This window comes from Rana temporaria, chromosome 3 (assembly GCF_905171775.1).
Source record: "Rana temporaria chromosome 3, aRanTem1.1, whole genome shotgun sequence".
Lineage (NCBI taxonomy): Eukaryota > Metazoa > Chordata > Amphibia > Anura > Ranidae > Rana > Rana temporaria.
This window is the reverse complement of record NC_053491.1, coordinates 97,424,679-97,441,744: the sequence shown is the minus strand read 5'-3', so window position 1 is coordinate 97,441,744 and position 17,066 is coordinate 97,424,679. Positions and strand designations below refer to the sequence as shown.

Below are 17,066 nucleotides of genomic sequence, written 5' to 3'. Positions count from 1 at the left end.
CTAGCTCTCAAAGGAGAAGCATTACAAGCAGAAACCTCGCTCTTCTTCCACGAAGCTCGGGTACCATCCATTTTGGCTCTTTCAGGCACTTTAGATGGATCCGATTGCATCCCGTCAGGGATTTCTTAGCGGAGCTCTTCTTAGCACTTCAATAACCGTGACCAACACCTTAGACACTGGCGGAAAAACGGAGGCACTTCCTGTATGGGAGGGGTTATATAGGGAGGGGGCCTTCCTGTCTTTTGGGTGTGCCAGTGTCCATCACCTAAAGGTGACGTATAACCCACATAGTTATGACTATGTTGCCTGTGATGTAGGAAAAAAGAAACCTCAACTGCAACAACGAACACTCCATCTGCTGGTGCTTAGATTATGGTCCCAAGAGCTAGAAGATATCCGCAGGGAAAAGCTGAGAATGCAGTTGTACACACCTACACTTTGAAATGTGGGGGTGCACCTTCATGCAGAGGAAGGCTTGTCTGAGGTTTTGGTGGACTATGAGCTTCAGTCTTGTGGGTGGATTTGGAGTTAAACATTAAAGAAATGGATGTTGCAGAAGTGGTGAACTGAAAAGGGACTTTTCTGAACCAAAACTTGTTCACAAACAGGTTACATGGTCCAGTACTTTGGTTAAAGTGCCCTATGCATGTTCACTGACAGAAGACGAGAGATGAAACGGAAATCTTCCAGCAGACTGTCATAATTGAAATGTAAATCTACAGCCATTTGCTCCACGCCTTCTGTAAGCAAGGGATTAACCTCAGCAGTGGCACAATTACCTACAGGTAATAAGGCTTACCTGTAGGTAAAAAAAATATCTCCTAAACCTGTACGGTTTAGGAGATATTCCCCTTGCAATGCGCCGCTGACTTCAGATGCTGACTGGCAGATGCTCGGCTGAAAGCCCGGCAGACGCCAGAACTTGCCGGAAAGAAGTCTCCCGCGCGCATATGCGGGAGTGACGACATCGCGGCTGGAGACGCGATACCTGGAAGACATGCAGAGGCAAAATGTAATCTCCCTCAGCGTGGACCGGCTGAGATACCGATGCCTCCTTCTAAGGCAGTGGTTCTTAACCTGGGTTCGATCTAACCCCAGGGGTTCGGTGAGTGAGTCTCAGGGGTTCGGCGGAGGTCACACAGGGCCGCCAGTACAAGGCAGGGGCGGACAGGTGCCCTGGGCGATACCATTTCGTATAGGAGGGGGGGCGCAGCCACAGGTGAAGCTCTGCCACGGCAGCGGTCCCTTCCAGCGGCGTGACGTCACTCCACTCACAGCCGAAAGGGGGGGACTCGGAGCACTGCGCAGAGAGCTGTGTGTCGGCGCTGGCTGTGATGAGCTAGAGAGGCAAGGACTAGTCTCAAGGAGCCTGTCTGACTAGTGGAATTTGAACCTAGCAGACAGTGTGCTAAAAAAGACTACTGAACTTGTTTAAAAAGTAAGTAGAACCTGTTAAGAGCATATAATTAAATGGCTGGATTGGGGGGGAGGGGAGGAGGCTGACTTATATAAAATGGCAGATAAAAAAAATGTTTTTGTGTTATTTTAAATGAGCCTTCTCTGACTAGCAAAAATATATATATATATATATATATATATATATATATATATATATATATATATATATATATATATATATTGCAGCCTCACTATGCCATCACATGCAGCCTCTGTGCCATCAATTGTCGCCACTGTGCCCATCACACACAGCCACTGTGCCGATCAAAAGCAAAATCATATTTTATTTTTCCAATTAAGAAGGGTTCAGTGAATGCGCAAATGAAACTGGTGGGGTTCAGTACCTCCAACAAGGTTAAGAACCACTGTTCTAAGGTTAAGTATTTCATAATGAGCTAGTATGCGGTGCACTTGCTAGCTCATTATGCCTTTTGCCTTACAGGTGTACCAAAAAAAAAAGTGCCAGCGGGTATACAACTGCTTTAAGATGCAAGTTGATGCTCTTAGTACAGTGTGGTCCAGAGGAGGACTTGATATCAAAAGACCACACGGGTATGTTTCCGTCTCCCTCACACGCTGTTAGAGGACCATGTGAGGATTCATGTGTGTCCCAGCAAAAAATTGAACACCTTGACACAGAAAGTGTAGATTTCTTGCAGTTGTTAAAAGTAAAATAGATAAAAGTGTGGTTCAGGAGGATTCCAGTGTAGCGAGTCTCTTTACCTCCCTCACACACTTAAAACCGACAACCACAGGTCTATGAATAACTGGAAAGGCATCTCCTATTTAGAGTCAAAATGTCTCAACTGAATATTTTATGCGTCACGGAGCACACATGAAACCAAAACAATCAATCATTCAATCCAACAGGTGGGTTGTCCCCATAGAAGTCATGCAATAGATATCAGGTAGTGAATGGTAGTAATTCAATTTAAGCAAACATTTCCATATGAATCATAGTAGCCAGACGAATACTTATCACTCTAGTACAGGGGTGCCCTACCTTTTGAAGAGCGAGGGCCACTTAAGCGACTTGGTAATCGGACACAGCCCACGTTACTTTTTAGAGGATCGTATTGGAGGTAGAACACAAGTCGGTTTATGCATGCCACTTCTTAGAGGTGAATGGAGGGTCCAATTGGTCAGATTGTTGGACTGACCATGTGAAAGGGGCCCAAGGCTGCTTTCACACTGATGTGCTGTGGTTTACCCGCACCACGGGTACAATGCAGTGTACCTTTGGCTTTCCTGCACTTTGCAATAGACTTCTATTATATTCTGTAGGTTTGGTGCACTTTCAGAAAGCTCACCAAACTCGCAGGTAATAACAGAAGTCTATGGCTCAGTGCAGGTAACCCGCAGGTAAACTGCTCTGCACCTGCAGATCAGTTTAAAAGCAGCCCAGTAACTACTGTAGAAAAGATATGCCCATATATACACTAATTTTAGTAATAAAACTGACCTTTAATAATAGTTTTCTATTCCATCCCAGAGCAGGAGGTCGTGGGCCACATCAAAGGGCTCCGCGGGCCACATGTGGCCCCCGGGCCACTGGTTGGGCACCCCTGCTCTAGTATATCCACCCAAAGACCATCTAGGCTCGGTCAAAAGCGGAAAGCTGTCTTGGTACCCAGTGTGCGCTAACTTTTTAAAAATACAAATGTTCGTGAATGATTGTGTTCACCGTTCCCACAGAAAGTCATCTTGTGTGAAATTTCACGACAGGTTATGCATCGCTTATCCAGGATCAGGCGTTCCACACACTGAATGTTCACAGAAATGACTGCTGTAAGTTGGAAACCACCATGGCCAGGATCATCACTGACTGACGTACAGCCATGTTTGAAATGTTTACCCCATTCAAATGGCTTACTGCCCCTGAGCGTCTCATCACCATACTGTGCTTGAAGTCTTCTGTAGATATCCATGGGTTTTACGCCTTCGTTCACAAGAAACGTCATCACCACGCGCCGTTCCATGCATGCACCAACACTGTTGTCTGCCAACGGTTTAAAGAATGGCTGGTAATGTGTGTTGCCTATCAGTAATAGGACACACTTGCCACGCTAGCATTCCATTTTATACCTGAAAAATTAAAAGTCCCAGTTTGACTAGAATTTGGAAACGTGCCCTACATGGAACCCAGTACCCAAAGCTCACTTCAGGCTATGCCGGCACTGTCCAGTTCAGAGGGGTCTGGACCTGGCACTGCAAAAGTCAAGCTGAGTAAAGCCACACTGAAGAGCTGTAAGCTCTAGCAGCCTTTTGGAGAAGAGTCTTTACTGAAGAAGAAATTAGAAAAAAAAAAAGGTGGTAGCAAACACTAGTTATTCTTTTCTACAGCAGAGAAGAAAAGATGTCCATCCTATTGGGACACTGTTAAAAAACAAAGGCATCCTGGTAGTGGGAGGGGTTATCCTGGGTTGACCTAGTTTTTTTTTGTTTGCCAGTCCTCCTGTAAACCCAATAGGTGAATGGCTTCTCGTTTCCTTCAATGGACAAGAAGGAAGCATATTTACTGTAATAGCTGCTTTGTGTAGGAAAAAAGGTTTGGAACCTTTTGGATGGTTTTAAACTGACATGGTGAAGGCTGGAACCAACCTCTATTATGCACTGATCTACGAAGAAACATAAAAAATGCATTAAAGGGGTTAAGCAAAAAGGGGGAATATAGCCTCTGATATTAAACGTAATATAAGATAAAGGGGTTGTAAAGGTTTGTTTTGTATTTTCTAAATAGGTCCCTTTAAGCTAGTGCATTGTTGGTTCATTTACCTTTTCCTTCGATCACCCTTCTAAAAAAAAATTTCTTTGTCTGAAAATGTAAACACAGCGTCTTGAGCATGCTGACTAACCCCCAGCCAGAACGGCTCGGATGATAGGGGAAAGCTTACTGAGGAGGAACAGGAAGTGAGAAATTCAGACAGAATAAAAACATTTAGAAGGGAAACCGAAGGAAAAGGTAAGTTAACCAACAATGCACTAGCTTAAAGGAACCTATTTAGAAAATAAAAAACAAACCTTTACAACCCCTTTAAGGCTTTCCCTTATAGTCTTTATCAAAATATGGAAGTTGGACAATACTGCAATAAATAAACATCTCCCACTAGAAAAAAAGTTCAAATTCCTAGCAGTGTTCCTGTTCAGGTCGTGTTCATACCAAAGGGTTTCTATTGGGTTGAGGTCAGGACTTTGTGCACAAAACAAGGTCCTTAAAGACATGGATGAGCGCATTTGACTGGCCTGCACAGTCATGTTAGAACAGGAAGGTGCCATCCCAAACTGTTCCCACAAAGTTGGGAGCATGAAGATTCCAAAATGTCTTGGTATGCGGATGCCTTAAGAGTTCCCTTCACTAGAACTAAGGGCCAAGCCCAACCCCACAGCATAATCCGCCCTCCACCAAATGATTTGGGCCAGTGCACAAAGCAAGGTCCATAAAGACATGCATGAGCAAGTTTGGGGTGGAGAAACTTGACTGGCCTGCACAAGAGTCCTGACTTCAACCCGATAGAACACCTCTGGAATGCGTTATAGGGGAGACCGCAAGCCATGCCTTCTCATCCAACATTAGTGCCTGTCCTCACAAATGCGCTGCTGGGAGAATGGTCAAACATTCCCATAGACACACTCCTAAATCTTGCGGACAGCGTTCCCAGAAGAGTTGACGCTGTTATAGCTACAAAGGGTGGGCCAACTCAATATCGAACCCTACGGACTAAGACTGGGATGCCATTAAAGTTCATGTGCGTGTAAAGGAAGGTGTCCCAATACTTTTAGTAACATAGTGTACTTACAGAAGGAGAGAGTAGAATGTTGACTTTACAAAAGAGTTCTGCTGCTCCTTCACTGTCATATCAGTAAGTTGGAAGTATACCCTGAGTCAAGTGAAGGTCCAGGCCCTAAGGAGGTGACTGTATGAAGAAGGCTGGAAGAACAAACCCTTTGGTGTGTATGACAGTTCACATTGTATATTTAACTGCTTGCATGGAATTCAGCTTTCAAAAAAAGAAACAGACTACATTTTAATATTTTGCAGCGTTTGTTCTTTAATAAGCTCTGGGTTTGTTCGCAATGTGATGGATTTTACAGCCGTGAATTTACAAGATTTTACTGAATACATACAACAGCATTGTCTCCCATTGCACTTTGCACCCAGTGTCTTCTCAAAAGGTACAGGCCATTTACATTCAGTACGGAAGGATCTGTCCTGAATAAGGTTCAGCAGGCTCATTACGGGATAACATCTGCAGCCAAAATATTCTAGATAACAAAGGCAGTGGCCCAGTTTCTATGCCTGTCCCATACAAGTTCTCTTCTGCATAAAAGAAGGTTTCACTTAAATTTCTTTGAGCTCTGAACTCTCAGCATCCAGATGCCACTCCCTGGAACATTGTGCAATCTTGAGGGTATATTGTGGATCCTGCAAACACATGGAATGTACTGGTAATCAGTGTAGACAAATGTCTTTGGAGTTCAAAAGCTGGAGTGACTTACCCCACGGAAACGTTGAGCCATGCATTGCAGGAGGCTCCAATCTATCAAAGCTTTGTGTAACCACAGTGCAGATGCTGCTTTAAATTAAAGGGAATGGTTTATTTATATAGGGCTTAGAAACCACAAATAAAATTAATAACATTAATATAATAATATTTATAATAAAAGCCTCTCTTTCTCTTGAGATCAGTATGTGCTGATACAGGGAGTGTTAAAAGAGTCCTGGATGAAGAACCCCTTAAGCAGTAGATACAGCTGGATAAGGCTTTTGTTAACATGGCCCCTTTGGGTCCTTGGTAGGTTGCTGGCAGCCCATGCTCCGTGGCTCCTGGCCGCAATGAGGCACCAGGGTAAAGCTATGGTGGAGGGCACATGTCTTGGCAAGAAAAGGGTTAGGAATGAGCATTGTCAACAGGAGAATAAGCACAATATACACTTTGTTCAGACCATAAACTCATTGCTCCCAAACAAGACAAGGGACTGTGAGCTGCCATCTGATCCCAGAATCCTTTGTTCCCCACTCTCTGGAGTATCTCTTGGTTTCTGGGGGGATTGTTTAACATTCTTTAGTTTTTGACGTCCTTTCTCAGGGTTAAAAGTTCCCCGACTTGTAAAATGTAGCGGGGCCGTAGAGTCCAAGACGTCGGCAGGAGCTGGTTCCCGATAAAAGGGAGATTTTGTGTGCAAGTGGAACCTCTTTCTGCCCAAGTGGGGTAAGCAGGAAGAAGCAGTTGGAGAAGAAAGGTTATGGTCCCCACTTTCTGTATTGTCACTTTCTCTTTTGATCGGTCTCCGGGCTCGCGTTGGCTCAGTTCTTGGTCCTCGCATGGAGCTTAAAACCAAGGATCTTTCTGTGGAAACAGAAGTGAAATAGTGTGAGTATAACAAGAATTTATCTTTCAGTGGAAAACAATGTGAAGCGAGAGACAAGTGTACAAAAGTGTCATTCTACCTGTCCGGCTGGATGCCGCACCCTCAGATTCACAGTTCAGGTTCTCAGAGCTGTCTGCTGTGCCAAGTGATGCTTCAGACTCCAAGGTCTCATCATCTGAGGCTCGTGGTTCTAATGCCAACATTTCATACGCCAACTCCTCTCTAGATAAAGGGTAAGTAAAAGAAAAAATAGTTATAATCATACATACACATAATATATTATATAGACACATACAATAACTACCAACGCTTTTACAAAAGTAATAGCAGCACCAAATTTTACTTGTTTCATGGCTAGAAAGTAGGTAATGACAACATAAGGAACATACAAAAAGAAAACGTTTTTTTTTGTACTTTCCATAAAAAAAAATTCTTGAAGTCCATTGAGGGACACAAACAAACATTCTTCAGACTGTTTAGATATCTCTCCTGTAGCAAGCAGTGTAACTTAACACTGGCAGCACAAAAAAAATAAAGAAGAGCATTCAAGATAACCTGATCCACAACCATCATGCTTCAGTTTTGTATCGAAGTAGTACCAAAAGCATAAAAAAAAACCAAAAAAAAAAACACAGGGGAGAGGGGAGGACATTTTTTCATGAAGAGCACAAAAATCCTATTTTATTTTTTATGTTCAATTGAAGGAAACGTTAATTCTTTAGACTGTTGGGATGTCCAAAAGCTGTCCACCAGAGGGATGGAAAACGTAGCAACAAAACTAAAAGACTCAAGAAAAACAAAAATTGGCCAGGGACTACATGCAGGTCAAAGAGTTGCCTGAAGGACCTAATGCCCAAAGCTTGCATTAGATAAGGCCTGAATATCCACCTGGTTGGACTTTAAAACCAAAAGAGAACAGGTGGGTGAGAAAATTCCAAACTTATTCCACATGTTCACCAGCATGGCTGATCCAGAAATACAACATCTGAGCAAAAGCATGAGGACACCAGATGGGTTTTTGGCAGAAGCATGTGACTACGGCATGGAGGGCTGGGGAGCAGCCTGGGTCTTAACAGTGCTCTATGAAATCCTGCCCCCGGCCGGCTCTCCTCCCGCCCATTCTCCTTCGTGGCCCCAGAGAGGGAAGGGGGTAGTGGCACAGGGAGAAGGGGTGTGGGGGCCACTCACCCTCCGCCCTGCAACCTGGTCCCCAGCAGGACACAGATCGGCACCAGTCCATGGCCTAGGGGTTGGGGACCATTGCTCTAGACCCAGAAATTTAAACTATGAGTCAGTTCAAGTGATAATTTCTAAAGGGTTTAGAAATCGCCCCAAGCCACTGCTTGCCACAGTCAACTTCTCAACAGTCAAAGCCACGTTGTCCAACAGAGCCTGCATCAACAGATCCCTCAACAGGAGGTTGCCCAATTATCCCACAATGGGGATACCACGACTACTACTAGTTTTAGCACCTTGAACGCCTGAGGTACAGATGGGAGACTACAGGAAATCTATGTGGAATAGACTCACTCAGGAACTAGTTCTGATAAGTTCAATTGATTAAATAGATAAAATAGATGGATGCATTCCCAAATGCACAAAATATAATAAAATATTAACTGGTTTAATGCCAGGTACTTTTACCCACTTCCTGCCCAGACCAATTTTGAGCTTTCAGAGCTGTTGCACTTTAAATGACAATTACGCAGTCATGCAATGCTATACCCATATAACATTTTAATCATTTCTTTTCATACAAATAGAAATGTATTTTGATGTTTAATCACCACTGGGTTTTACATTTTTGATAAATAAACAAAGAAGACAATCTTAGGGCCCTTTCACATGCACGGACAAACGGTCCGTTTATTACAAGTCCGTGTACGGACTTGTAATGTATCCCTATTGTATTGCAGACGTTAGCGGATGATGCATCCGCTAACGTCCGCAACGATCCGCTTTTGCGGACGGAAGAAAACCCTATTTTTCTTCCGTCCGGCGGAACGGATCGGATGAATACGGACACACGGTCCGTATTCATCCGATTCCCCATAGGGGAGAGCGGAGGATAGACAGGGCGGTCTCTGCACTGTGTGCGGGAACCGCCCTGTCCGCCGACAGCTCAGCGGGGATTAGCGGAGGAATCCCCGCTGAGCCAAACGAGCTAACAGAGCGGATCAATACGGATCCGCTCCGTGTGAAAGAGCCCTAAAAAAAAAAATATATATGTTGGGGGGGACAAGCCTTCCATCATCTCAGTAACCATGAACAAACAGGCCGATTCCTCTCGTCTGTAAATTCTGAGACTGGCTGCAGCTCTGTGACACTTACACAGCCCCGCGAAACACCACCCCCCCTCACTGACGAGAGATCAGAGAGGAATACAGCTCCTTCCACCTCTGATCCTCCAGTGACTTCACGCCCCGCCCACACTATCCCCAGCGTGTGTGCAGCTGTATCTGGAGAGAAGGGGATGTGTTTGTGTGTGGGAAATATGAAAACAGCAGCTGCAGATTCTTCTGTGTGCCAAAGATGCCTGATCTTTTAGCCTAGAAATGTGGGTGTGTGTACACTGCAGTACACTGTGATCATTGAACTGTCCTTATCTCTATCCCTCTGCCTTCTCTCCCCTATCTGTCTCCCTCTCCCCTCATGTTCTTTCAAGACGTTTACTTTCAGTTAGGCTGTTAATAGATGGTACAAGTTTCTTTCCAGCAACCACAGATTGCAGGGATGAAACTTGCATGATTCCCCTGTCAGCACAATCAGTGCTGACAGGGGAATCCCTTCCCCTGAGCAATTATATTATCCCAACAAACAATGATTATCACTAGCAGATATAGCAACCACTAGAGATAATCATAAGAGAATCCGGCAGGCTGGTTGTACCAATTTGATCGATCAACTTGGTACATTCAGCCTGCCATTAATGGTTTAAATCTCAGTCAGCTCCTGCTGAACCAGCTGAGGTTTAAACTGTCTATGGCTGGTCTTAGCACTTGGGCAGACCATACAGTGATCACTTTTTTCATTCAACTATTAGGTTGAATAAAAAAAAAAAAAAAAGAATGTTCCAATTCCCCCATCTACACATTCCAGGTGGATGGGGGAATCCTCCCACTGTGGACCTGCAGCAGAACTTTCAGGGTTGCTGCCCTGTCCTCCTGTCCCAGCTATTGACAGCGCTGGTCTCTGTCTCCATGGCAGCAGCACATTATGACCCAGTGCTGATAACATTATGGGGCTGATGGGCTCATGCACAGGAGGGCCAGTACAACTGGTTGTTAGAGATGGGCTCAGGCGTGTTTGAAATCCCACCAGGAAGCCCACACTGCACAGCGCTAATCACAAGCAGGGAGACATTTCCCAGTTCACAGCTGCAAAGATCAGGAAATGTCTCCCTGCCTGTGATTAGCACTGTGGAGTGTCGGCTTCCTGGCGGGATCGGGCATGTGGGGTTTCAAACGCACCCAAGCCCATCTCTTATAGTTGTAGACAGTTGAGCTCCCTGCACCACACCTTACAGGCATAGAGCCCACATGGCAGCTGAACATACGGTTGACTATATATAGTTGTACTGTTTATTCTAATAAATACTGTGTTTATTAGATCTGACTGGGAGCATCACCTGGATCACATCCCGATCAGCATGTCAACAGAGAAGGTTATACAGCATTACTGCTGCTAGATGACCAGCTAGGGGCTCAGCGCTCTACAACCAATAGTGTCAGCCTTCATGCACCCATAATGTCACAGCACTAAGTCCGTATAGACTGCCGCCGCTGCCAAGGAGACAGATGCCAGACCAGTGCTGTCAATAGCAGGGGCAAGACAGCAAGAGGAGGCTGGGGAACCCCACAGTGGCAGAACAATAGGGCCTGGTCGCAAATGCAAACATAGCAACCCTGGTAGTTCTCCCACTGCTTTGGACCCTTATATTTTCCTGGTGTGCTGGTGACATACCTCTTGTTTTCTGCCTCCCTGGGGGGCCCCAATACAGTAAGAAGGGGCTCACAGCAAAACATGTGAAAGGGTCTCGTTGCAGGATCATAATAAAGGGCCCCACAACAGAAGTAAAGGGCCCCAGGATATATATATAATTGTTTTTTTTTAGTTGGCCCCCCCTACTTTTTCACTGTCCCCCCATGTGCCCCCCTAAATTTGAAAGCTGGAGACACCACTGTATGTAAAGGGGGAAATACTGTGTGGGGTTATATGTGAAGGGGCAATACTGTGTGGGGTGATATGTGAAGGGGCAATACTGTGTGGGGTGATATGTGAAGGTGCAATACTGTGTGGGGTGATATGTGAAGGGGCAATACTGTGTAGGGTGATATGTGAAGGGGCAATACTGTGTAGGGTGATATGTTTGAATGTAGAAACTACAAGTTTTGTCCGCCACTGCAGCAGACAGACTTGTAGTTTAAATGAACTGCAAGCACACTGATCAGCACACCCGTATTTCATTCACACTGCCTACAGCTCTGCAATGGCAGCCTGTAAAGAGGTATGTGCACAGAGCTTTAGGCAGTGTGTGCAGGAGCCCGACATTGCACAAGCAGTCTGCTTATTAATGGGTGCAATACTTTGTAGGCTACTTTTAAAAAAATTATAAATGCAATTTTTTTACTGGCAAAAATATGTTCATATATAATAAATGCACATATTTTTGCGAGTAAAAAAAATTGCCCTTCTACAAGCACATTTGTTGCATTATTATTTCAAAGTGCCTCCAATAAAAATACATAGTTAAAATGTGTGAGTGAACGACATTGATTCTTTCTTAAAAACAGGGGGGGGGGGGGCGCAGGTTGCCATCTTCGCCCTGGGCACCAAATGGCCTTGTCCCAGCACTGTGTACAACTGTGTGTCCCAAGCGTGTCGAGATCCTACGGGGTAAATGACCGCACCAGCCGACACTGGCTGCAAAAAAGCACCTAGAGGCGATTCAGTTCACATGTGTAGAGCTATACAAGTCACTCATTCATTCATTCAAACCATTGAACCAATTTTGTACTTAATAATGAGAAGCACTGCTAGGATCAGCCTGCAGTGGTTTCAGCTCTACACTGCTGTAAAACTATTTGGTTGCTCTGGGCTGCTGCTTGCCGTTGTGAAAATTAATAATTATAATCTCTTCATGCACCTGCTACTGTACCATTAACTGTGACCCAAAACGTACTTTTCTTTCTGCAGGGTCTCAATCTGATGAGCCAGCACTCTTTCCTCTTGCTGCATAGCTGCTTCCTTTTGTTCAGTGGTCTCATCCTCAGAAGCAATGGTTGACAGGCCATGATCGCCAGCAGCATCGGGTATAGAGGAGCGCCCAGTGATCACAGGGCTCAAGGTTGAACGCAAGCGTCCTTTGCCCTAAAGGGATAGAAGACATTAATAAAATCGACATAATTGTATATATAAACACTTGAGCAGATATGTCATACTAAATATTTGCTTTTGTCCATTAGCCTTAAAACCAACTACAGACAAAACTTTCAGATAGAACATGAAAGGTTAAAGTATAACTAAAGGCAAAACGTTTTATTATTTAGATAAAACCTTGTGAGCTGCTAAAGGCTGCCGGCACTTTCCACACTTCCAAAATATGTGAAAATACAAAATGATACAAAATAAGTGCAGGGCTATACCAAAAATCGAATGTGCATATATAAAATTATATTAGATGTGCATATACAAAATTATATCCAATGTGCATAAAAAAAAGTAATATGCTGTATATTTCCTGATACTATGCAAAATAAATAGTTATATGCCTCAAAACTAGCAATACAGTGCAATGTACTCCTTATTGCACACAGTGTCCTTATAAATTCCAATCATGCAAAAGAGAATGACCGTGAAAAAAAAAAAAAAAAACAGTCCATTTGGTGATCTGTGATAACACTAGATGGATGAAGGTAATTATCTTCACTCTAATCCACCTCTGTGCATATAAATATATATATATATATATATATATATATCCTCGTGTCACCAGTTGTACCATTACCTTATAGGCTTAGTAGCTACGCCTTTAGATTACAATCAATCTTCTGCTTGGCCTCTTTTGATTTCCCTCCTTATGGCTTATCCACTTATTCAGGCATCTCATATCACAGTGTATACTCCATCCTTATTAATTTACCATTGGTCTCCACTCACATCACCCACGTGCAAGGTAATAAAGCTTACAATAGTGCTTTACCTTTTTAAAAGACTTATTTATATAAAACATAAAACAGATTGCACTCATGTTTCTTCAGATTAAAATAAGCCTCAATAATGTGTATCCACAAGTGCTAGGATAAAGGTTTCATCTCATAGCCGACTCTGTAGCCCCGGCTATCAGTGATCCCCCTGTCCTTTACACTGGCTCTTTTTTCCTTTGTTGCGTCCTGGTTCCTCACACGTTATCCTCTCAAGACCCTCCTACTAGTTTTGTCACTCCTCGTGACTTCCTCTGGGAGCTATATCTCCCTCCTACTAGTTTTGTCACTCATCGTGACTTCCTCTGGGAGCTATATCTCCCTCCTACTAATTTTGTCACTCCTCGTGACTTCCTCTGGGAGATACATCCTCTTCTACTAGTTTTGTCACTCCTCGTGACTTCCTCTGGGAGCTATATCTCCCTCCTACTAGTTTTGTCACTCATCGTGACTTCCTCTGGGAGCTATATCTCCCTCCTACTAATTTTGTCACTCCTCGTGACTTCCTCTGGGAGATACATCCTCTTCTACTAGTTTTGTCACTCCTTGCGACTTTTATCTGGGGGATATCTCCCAGAGGAAATCACGAGGAGTGACAAAACTAGTAGGGGGGTGGGGCTTGAGAGGCTGACATGTGAGGAACCAGTAAGCAAAAAAAAAAAAAGCCAGTGTAAAGGACGGGGGAGCACTGATAACCGGGGCTGCAGAGCCGGCTATGAGATGAAACTTTTATCCTAGCACTTGTGGATATACATATCAAGTCTTATTTTAATCTGAAGAAATGTGAGTGCAATTTGTTTTATGTTTTCTATAAATAAATCTTTTAAAATGGTAAAGCACTATTGTAAGCTTTATTACCTTGCATGTGGAAACCAATGGTAAATTAATAAGGATGGAGTATACCCTGTGATACGAGATGCCTGAATAAGTCATAAGGAGGAGGAAAATCAAAAGAGGCCATATATATATATATATACACGCGCACACACACACACATTTGTGTATATATATATATATATATATATATATATATATATATATATATATATATATATATATATATATATATATATATATATATACACACACACACAGAGAGTTGGATTAGAGTGAAGATCTTTACCTTTATTCATCTAGTGATATCACAGATCACCAAATGGACTGTTTGTTTGTTTTTTGCACGATTTATAAAAATCTATAAAAAGAACACTGTGTGCAATAAGGAGTACATTGCACTTTATTGCTAGTTTTAAGGCATATAATCATTTCTTTTGCATAGTATCAGAAAATTTACAGCATATTACATTTTTATTTATTTTTTTGCACATGGGATATAATTTTGTATATGCACATTTGATTTTTGGTATAGCGCTGCACTTATTTTGCATCAAAACTTTTTATTAGTTGTGTATAGAGGAGAGAGGGTTAGAACACCTGTCAGTTTGTATTGCGGTCTGTTTTAAATAAGATTCATTGTCTATTTGTTCTGTTTACTATTAACATCAAAAGTGAAAGTAAAAGAAAATCACAAATTTTGAGTTGTCCCCAGAAAAATAACAGAGAGGAAATCTTAGACTTCCAATGGGGACACACCAGCTCTGGTGACCTTGGGGGTCCCTAAGGAATTTCCTTAATTTGCAGGGATTTCCTCCCACTTCCTGTTTGACTATGGGACAGGAAGTGAAGGGAAATTTCTGAAATGGAAAAAAAATCTGGCAGGGGTTTTAACCCTCCCTCACTCTATCCAAAATGAAAATGAAAAAAAGTTTTGCCTATAGTTCTACTTTAAGTGTTTTTGACTTCTTTTTGCTGTCCCTGTCTCTACTGGGAGGGAGTTCTTGTCACTCCCTGCAAGGACAGGAAGTCACAAAAAAATATTTTAAACAAGTGAAAAAAAAAAAAAAAAAGACGAATACAGTGCAGTGACAAAGACAAAAACAAAACCACTTTAAAAAACACAAGTAATGCCGCGTACACACCATCACTTTATGTGATGAAAAAAAATGACGTTTTTAAAAACGTCACTTTAATTGACTGTGTGTGGGGGAAAACGTCGTTTTATGTCTTGTAAAAAACTACCAAAAAAAATTGAAGCATGCTTCAATTTTATGTGTCGTTTTTCAAAAGTGCACTTTTTACTTCACAGAAATTGACCGTGTGTAGCAAAAAACGTTGTTTTCTAAGACGTTTTTTCATCCGCGCATGCCCAGAAGCTACTTATGAAGCAAGCTTCAATGGTAAAACGTGGTGGAACGTAACCTCACTTTGCAAGATCATTGTGAGAAAACGATGGTGTGTAGGCAACTTCGTCTTTGAAAATTGAAGTTTCAAAAACGTCATTTTTTACTTCACAGAAAGTGTCGTTTTTTTTCATCACATAAAGTGATGGTGTGTACGCGGCATTAGGGTTAGAACTTCGGACAACATTTTATTGCGGTCAGTGTCTTCCTGTTCCATTGTTGCCTACACCCCCCCCCCCCCCCCCCATTTGTTGTAGAGGCTTTACATGGACAGGAAATTAGGTAAAATGTATCCAATGGAGTCACAGGCAGAAACAAAAACCTCACAGAAATGTTGACCTCTTTTTTACTTTATTGAAAACTAGAAATAAAAATAGTTTGTCTAGATTTGTGCTTTAAGCAACCTGAAAAAACACAACGGCTGCGTGTCCTCATAACTGTACCATTCCTTATACATACAGCATAAATAATAATGTGGAATGTCTGCCACTACTGTTAAAAATCAATTTGAACCTTTCTCATGACTATGAAGTTATATATATATATTTTTTTATAGTTTGATAATCATGACATTTTTATTTTTCCATTTATTTTCCAGCGAGAAGGTAAACAGTTAAAGAGGAACGTCGCCTTAAAAAAAAAGAAAAAACAAAATGAGGCACTTACAGTAGTCCAGCGCTGTCCCAGCCAGTTCCTCTCACTGCCACAGGTCTCCGGCGCCGCCATCTTGGACATGGGAGCTGGCTGTGACTTCCTCAGCAATCACAGCCGGCTCCCTACTGCGCATGTGCAAGATCCTGTGGAGCAGGGAGACTTGCCCTGCAGCCTCCTTGGACGTGTGATGTGTCCTAGGGAACTGCAGGCAGGGAGGGAGCGGGGCAAGAAATGAGGAAGATGGGAAGCTGTTGACAGTCTGCCAACCCCTTAAGCTGTATTTCCAGAAAATTGAGTGGGAAAGTGGAAGAGTTTTGCGTGGGAAGAGAAAGCTATGAATCATCCAGGCTGGCTGGCAGCAATATCAGCAGGGGAAAAGAGGGCTGTATGCAGGTAGGGAGCACAGTAGTCAGAGGATGTCCCTACCTGTGACTGTTTCTAAGCTGTAGTGTGACAGCGCAGAGCATCTAAACTGCACAGCACCACAGAGGCCAAGGATCAGGCTTGTGTGGGGCTCACAGGCAGACTGTTGCAATCCTCTCAATCTACCACAGCCTCTCCTCCTTCATTCAAGTGGCCAGAGGGAGTACAGGATCTCCGGGGGACTAGATGAGGCAAAGTGAGGATCTGTAGGAGGAGGGCTGTAGAGGGCAGGTGGAAACAGAGGCAGGCACATCTGGTCAGAAGGAGTGACTGATCAGGGGTCTGTACTGGCATTTTGCTAAAATCTGATTGGCTAAAAAGAGAAAAGAGGTTGGGAGTGGAAGAGGAAGGAAGAGGAGGAGAAATTACTAGTGGAGGCAAAATCCTCCTAATTGGCCAAACAAAACTTTGCCTAAAGCAAGGGCTGAATGTGGAAGACAACAGCTGACATTTGGCCCATGTTTATGTTGGTCTGTCTGGCTTCTGTCGGACCAGCATCCCACGACTCCAGATCAGAGCTCTCTCAGCCAATGGCAGAGAGCACTGATTGGAGTATTCTGGCGGGGGGTGCTGTCCCCCTGTCACAACAGCTAAGCAGAGGAGAACGCTGAACTAACCTCACATGGTTAATACAGCGGCTCCGACCAGAGCTGACAGTCTTTTTCACGGGTTGAATGAAAAAATAATAACAGTGTGTACACGGCTTAAGGCATTATCC

General features: G+C 43.3%; 1 protein-coding gene across 4 annotated transcripts in view; it reads right to left on the bottom strand.

Moving 5' to 3' along the window:
- Positions 1 to 5,481: 5,481 nt before the first annotated feature.
- MYO9A (myosin IXA) overlaps positions 5,482 to 17,066 on the bottom strand; it is a 179,995-nt gene continuing 168,410 nt past the window's right edge. For all 4 annotated transcript variants that reach the window (XM_040343045.1, XM_040343046.1, XM_040343048.1 and 1 more), the window contains 3 exons: positions 12,011 to 12,198; positions 6,908 to 7,050; positions 5,482 to 6,806 (listed from right to left, as the gene is read on the bottom strand). In XM_040343045.1, the coding sequence (XP_040198979.1) occupies positions 6,397 to 6,806; positions 6,908 to 7,050; positions 12,011 to 12,198 (741 nt within the window). In that variant the 3' untranslated portion in view covers positions 5,482 to 6,396. The remainder of the gene's footprint in view (positions 6,807 to 6,907; positions 7,051 to 12,010; positions 12,199 to 17,066) is intronic.